This window comes from Triticum urartu, chromosome 6, assembly GCF_003073215.2.
Source record: "Triticum urartu cultivar G1812 chromosome 6, Tu2.1, whole genome shotgun sequence".
NCBI lineage: Eukaryota > Viridiplantae > Streptophyta > Magnoliopsida > Poales > Poaceae > Triticum > Triticum urartu.
Window position 1 is genome coordinate 569,242,253 of NC_053027.1, and position 6,515 is coordinate 569,248,767.

General features: G+C 43.3%; 2 protein-coding genes across 2 annotated transcripts; both read right to left on the reverse strand.

Moving 5' to 3' along the window:
• Positions 1–1,899: 1,899 nt before the first annotated feature.
• LOC125513107 lies at positions 1,900–3,035 on the reverse strand. The gene is made up of 3 exons (XM_048678151.1): positions 2,790–3,035; positions 2,540–2,710; positions 1,900–2,462 (listed from the first exon to the last, which is right to left on the reverse strand). Exons 1-3 carry the CDS (start codon positions 3,018–3,020, stop codon positions 2,043–2,045), a joined length of 822 nt encoding a protein of 273 aa, XP_048534108.1. The 5' UTR covers positions 3,021–3,035; the 3' UTR covers positions 1,900–2,042.
• A 41-nt stretch (positions 3,036–3,076) lies between these two features.
• On the reverse strand, positions 3,077–5,896 carry LOC125517071 (protein FAR1-RELATED SEQUENCE 5-like). Its single transcript, XM_048682282.1, has 2 exons — positions 4,928–5,896; positions 3,077–4,848 (listed from the first exon to the last, which is right to left on the reverse strand). The coding sequence occupies exons 1-2, from the start codon at positions 5,070–5,072 to the stop codon at positions 3,077–3,079; spliced, it is 1,917 nt and encodes a 638-aa protein (XP_048538239.1). The 5' UTR covers positions 5,073–5,896.
• Positions 5,897–6,515: the final 619 nt, after the last annotated feature.

Sequence of the window (6,515 nt, forward strand, 5' to 3'; positions counted from 1 at the left end):
TCTTTGCGGTGGTAGTGCTAGAAATAGTGTTGCTTCGCTCAGCGCCTATGTATCCGGTCTTGGGTGTGTGAGTGTGTTGTGATAGCGTGTGGTTGTACCAGGTTGTTGATGATCTTTGCTTTATTTATAAAACGGGGCGAAAGCCTTTTTCGATAAACAAGCTTCCAATTCATCTTCTGTCACATATCAATCACCCATCTGTACACCCTTAGAATCTAATCATACACAATAGAGAAGAGCAGCGTGGGTAGGTGAAAGAAAGAACAAATCTTACTGTCGAGAACTCCACCGCCGGCGACCCCCGGCGGCGCCACCACCGCTCCCGCTTTCGCCGGCTCCTGCTGGGTCTCCATGGACACGATGCTCTGCTCCTCGCACAAGCTCCTCACAGTATAGATCGCCGCGCTGACTTCCCTATCAAAATCCAACCTGAATCGTAATTCGCAATTAACTAATCCAAAATCGCCTTCTAAATCTTTTGCTGGTGCCGGCCGGTATGGCGCACGCAAATGAGCTGCTGCCGACTAGCAGAACGCGATCATCTCGCGAAGAGTGCCGAGCGACGCGTAGGCTTTCCAGGCGGGACGGGGCTTGCCTGCTCCCGTCGCCTGCTCCCATCCGTGCTCCCCTTCCCTAATTCTTCATCTAACGGCTGGCGCTATTTTCCTTTTCCGTGCGTCTTTTCTGGCAAAAAAGAAATCACGAAGCTCCTGTATTTTCGTTTGCCCGAATACGTATTCGCTCCTCCTCTATCTCTTTCCGTGCCGACAGTCGACCGTGGGAAGCGGAGGCATCGAGTGGATCGGCTACCTCCCCAAGGCGTCGTCGCGGCTTCCGGCGGGAGGTCCGTCAGCGTGCACTGCCTTGTCTCACCGTAGTCCGCAGTTATGGCGCCGCGCTCGTCCCAGATTTCGGCTTCTCCCGCCGCAAGACCGGCTCCTCCTCTTGATTCGTCCTCGCGCAAGGGCCAGGTCTTGGAGTTGCCTGTGATGCGGGCAGCCATGGTGGAGCTCGGGTCGGGATAGTGGAGGTGGTGGTGGCTGTTGTGCCGCCACTGAAGACCACGGGCGGTGGCAGGGCAGAGGCCGCGGCGAGCGACGAGGGCGGCCGCCATCCAGAGGGTCTTCGCGGGCCCGACACCGGCCATGCGGCTGCCGACCTAGCCTACTAGCGCCATGGTCAGTACGGCAACTCACCCTCGCTCCCTTCCATCCTCCTCTCTACTGTTTTGTGCAGAATACAGATGTCTCCTGGTTTCTTTTCCCTTCAGTTCAGATCCGAGCAAGCAACAGCTAGCTAGTACCAATTAAGCACACATGCACATCGGGGCCTTGCAAATTAATTTGTTCCATACAGTGATTCGTTAAAAGCTCAAATTATGTGAGTGCAAAATTATAGACCGAAATTAGTTTCTAAATGTCCTGGATACCTAGTTAGCTCAGTTTTAGTTGATAATTCCTTTCTATCACTGTTTTGCTGCGTAATGAAGGTGCTCAATTTTATATATTTTTAAAGATGTTTAATTTTTGAGGCAACAAAATACATAGTTCAAACACAGTGGATCCGGACATGGGAATCTCTTGCGTTGCACAAAATGCTGATGGTGTCGTTTACTGGTTGAAAATAAACTGAAAGTTAATTAGCTACTGATGGTGATATTTGCATACAGGATGATGCCAGAAAGACGGTTCAACTAAGTGAACAAACTACTCCTTAGATCGATGCATGCAAAGTCGTTGGTTTGGCTCATCCTCATCCAGGTGACAGTGGCGCTCCATTACCATAGTGATCGACTAATGGTCTGTTTGTCAGGTTAGAGAAACTAATCTATGATGTTGGTAATAGTACAGTTTGTACCTGATGCTAACCAAGCCTATTAATACAAGACAGATAAGACTATTTTTATATTTATCACAGTCACAAATTGCTTATTCAGTTAATTGCTGATTGATATAGGTAGTCTCCTTCAATCCATGGTCGTATACTCATAGGTTCTAATAGAATTGCACAGAAGTACATGAAATAAAAATCTATAACATTGATTAAGCTGGCTTTTGTTGTTGGGAGAATGGTAGATTTTGTCCTGGGATCATCGTCGGGGTTGAGGTACCAACGGTAGGATTTTGTTGCTGGAGAAATGACAGATTCTGTCCGGGCATCATCATAGGGGTAGAAGTACCACTGGTAGGAGTCTGCTGTTGAAAGAATGATAGATTTTGTCCTGGCATCATCATAGGGCTACAGGTACCAATGGTAGGATTCTGTTGTTGGAAGAATGGTAAATTCTGTCCTGCCATTATCCTAGGGGTAGAGGTACCACTGGTAGGAGTCTGTTGTTGGAAGAATAATATATTTTGTCCTGGCATCATCGTAGGGGTCGACAGACCAATGGATTGTTGCAGACTTGAGTTGTAATGTGCTAAATAGGGGTAAGCATGACTTGGCGGAGCTCCCAGTTGAACCTATGCAGATAAATAGCAAAGCTTAGGTCACAGGTGATTGAAAATGAGAAATAGTTTAATAATTAAACTTCTTATACCATTTGGCTTGGATTGTACTGTGGTAAATACCCAGGCATTTGGTTTGTCAAAGGCATTTCAGGTCCTTCTTGTAAAGAATTGACTGTCTTCTTTTTCTTCTTTGTTTTTGCTTTCTCCAAGCCATCAACGGGTCTTGCTGATCCTGGTACAATATTTTCTCTGAATTGACCCTATGAAGATTAACAACAAAACTTAGTGTGGTTCAAGTTTAAAAAGGAGATAAAGTCAAAAAGCTTCGACTTCTTATACCATTAAGATTGGGTTATACGTAGGCATTTGATTTGTGAAAGGCATTTCAGGTTGTAGTTGTAAAGAATCATCTATCTTCTTTTTCTTCGTTGTTTTTGCTTTCTCCAAGCCACCAACGGGTCTCGCTGATCCTCGTACAGTCTTCTCCTTGACCTTCATACCTCTTGGCATGTGAAGCCCCTCGTTATGCTTTGAAACTCTAGTAGAGTCGATGTTCAGACCTGCAACCATATAGTAAAATGTAAGTCTTTGAATATACCCTATGCAACTAGTAGTATAGTATATAACTATATACCTTGTGAAACAGAGGAGTCACCCAAATCTGGATTTGGGTCTGGATCAACTCTGATTTTCAAGCTTTGCTCCACATCTCGTGCTAGCTGCTCTGCACATTTAGCAGCCATATCATATGTTTCATCGGACTCTGCGGCGCGAGCAGCTATGTGGATAAACATTCTGCACAAGTCCTTGTAAAAGTTCGACATTCTTGCTTTTAGATCTTCATGCAGATTGCGATTGCTTGTTATCTCTAGCACTTTCGCATCAATTGTCCATCTTTTCAGTATATATTGTTCAGGGATATGCTTGATATTATTAATATCAAGTATCTTTAAGCAATGAGAGCAGAGGATTCCAGCAAATTCAAACTTCTTGCAACTGCAATTGACCTTTTCTTCATTTGGATAAAAACTGACAACATGCTCGCGCTGCGTTCCATGAAATTTTACTGTGTAAACCTTCTTCTCTTTATCACTTGAATCACAAAGAAATGTGTCATAGTTCAGGGTCCGAAGCACTTGCTCCTGAAACATCTTGAATATTGCGGGAGTATATGTAGTTGCGGCTTGCCTTAACACATAGCTACCTTCTGCCTTCAGCTTGGGAGTAGTTTGTGACGCCTTGAAGTCACACTTCACCTCTACAAATCTTTTATCCGCAACTAGACGCTCAAAATGCTCAAAAAAAGTAAGCATGTCATATTTAATACTAATGTACCGCTTTAGTTCATCATTCATGCTTTCACTTCTTTGGGTAGTGCTCATGTGGGCTGAGAATGTATTTCTGCCATACACTAGTGCCCATTGCTCCCTTTTCTCAAACAGCCTTTGCAGCCACGTATTGTCACGGAGTCCATACCTGTCTAGCATTCTATTCCATTCATTTATAAAATCGTCTTCTTCCTCAATATCATAGATGCAATGCTGGAAATCGGCATTGAACTTCTTATATTCTTCAACAACCCCAGCAAGGTGCTTGCAAGCATTTTGATTCATATGCCACACACAAAGTCTATGGTGAGACTGAGGAAGGACTTTACTGATTGCCTTGGCCATTGCTGCATCTTCATCGGTCAGAATAGTCCTTGGATGTTTCCCAGACATAGCTATTAGAAATGTTCTAAAAAGCCAACCAAAACTTTCAGCAGTTTCATCATAGAGAAGTGTAGCACCAAAGACCATGGTTTTCTTGTGATTATTCACCCCAACAATCAAACCAAAGGGACGCCCATCATCTAGTTTCCTATATGTGGTGTCAAAGCATATAACATCACCAAACATTGCATAGTCTGATATCATTTTCGAATCAGCCCAGAAAATATTAGTTATCAGATCATCCTCGTCAACTTGAATTGAATAGAAAAAATTGGCATCTTCTTTTACCTTCTTCTCCATGTATTCTAACACCCCCCCTGTGTCTCCTTTCTTTGCTTGCAGTGTTCTCTTAGAGTACAAACGATTTTTCATATCTTCGGGTGCAAACCCAAGATTTGGAAGTCCACATGCTTCTTTGGCCATAAGATCTATAGTTGCTTTATTTGAAATGCCCACAGACTTTGCGACTTCAGCGTTTGCTATTTGTGCTTCTGTGACTTTCCTTTGGGATCTTAAGTATAGGGCCATGTCTCCAGTAGCAAGAGGATGGTTATGTGCTGCCTCAAATTCGTACACATAATATAATCCATTTTTGAGACTTATCTTCATATGGGCTTGACAACCACATCGTGTTTCGGGCCTACTGTAACTGAAAGAATCCTCTCTGCTATCTTCAGCACGGAATCCTGTCAATTAAAGTAATTATCTTAGTGAAACCAAAAGTAATAGTAGTATAACCAAAACAAAAATACAAACAACCCATACCTTGACGGGAGCACATAAATGTCCGTTGTTGTATTACAGTAGTATTCTTCACTTTATGGTGACTTCCTCTTCGGATGCTAAAACCAGTAGCTTTTGCATATTTGTTATAAAATGAGTAGGCCTCCTCTTCCGATAAAAATGTCATGTCAATCTTTGGTAACCTGTTGTCAGTACAATTTGTTGCAACATTTTCTTGCACATCCTGTATGAATTAGTATTCAATTTTGTTAATGCACATTTTCACATATGTTGTATTGTGCTTACCATGCGTAATTTGACTGGATTTATGAAACACAGATTAAAAAAAGATTACCCATGTCATAACAGTATTATCAAACAATGTAGACTAATATGCACGGGCTGCTGTTTTATTAGAATATGCTGACTAGAGTATTAACTGAGTATTAAGCATCTATTTTGACATGTGCAGTTTCTTCATGTACCAGGCATAAGGCTAGTATAATTATAACCGATCCATAAGTTGTATCATCCTATACGAAGCAAACACAGATGTTTTATGATCATGATCGACATTTTCAATTTTGTTTTCATAAGGAAGAATTAACAATCTACAATCGTGAAGGCATTTTTGATCTTTATCAGCAGGGAAAATTAATCAGTACATTCTACAAGGAAAAGAACAATGAAAAGAGATCATGAAGGCTATACTTTTGGTCCCTGAGATTCATCACCGTCCTCATGGATTCGAGGATCGATGCTTGAAGAAGCCATGGGGAACAAGATGCCCCTTTCCTTCAGCCCCTAGGTCGCCTTGCTTCTGCCCGATTGATGCACCTTAGCCTTGTGAATTTCCTTCTTCTGCCTGATATTGAATTTGTTTGACGTGCTTCTGCCAAGGATCTTGTTCCTGATTGATGTGGGCAATGGTGAGATTTGCGTGTTTGTGTGTTTTCGTTTGGATTAACAAAGGTCTAAGAGATTTGGCGCCCAAACCTCTTTTGTTCTGTATGTTGGCGGCAAAAATTGAGATCAGCCTCATTTTCCCTCCAGGTTAGTGCAGCGGGAGTCTTGCCAGGTATTACGGACAGATAACAGAGAGAGAGACGTGGGTGGAGATAAGCTGTGCCAAGTATTACGGAAAGATAACAGAGAGAGAATACGAGTTTTGTAACGTGTTTTCTTTCGCTGGAAAAGGGGCGTGAGTGGAGATAAGTTGCGCAGCCGTCGGATGGAAAATAACTCGCTGGGAGCACGGATGGGAGCAGGCGACGGGAGCAGGCAAGCCCCATCCTTCCACCGTGCACCGTCCTTTGCATGAGGAGGTGCCACGTGGTGGAGGAGGCCGTTTTTTCGAGAGGACCTCCAGCTCCGAGGCACAAGAGCAGTTGTGTCTTCTCAAACGGCCCTTTCGTATTTTTGTTCTGTCATCATACTGGTATCATGGTAATCTGAACGAGAGCGCTCAATCCCATGCCACGCATGTGAAAAGCATGCATGGGATACTGACATGGCACGTACGGTGCTCGTGTGAAAACATTATATATTTATATGGCATAGTGTCTCGTGGTTGGGAAGATAGTCGGCATGCAACTATTGAGAATTTATTCCATGACGTTACGTATTTCTT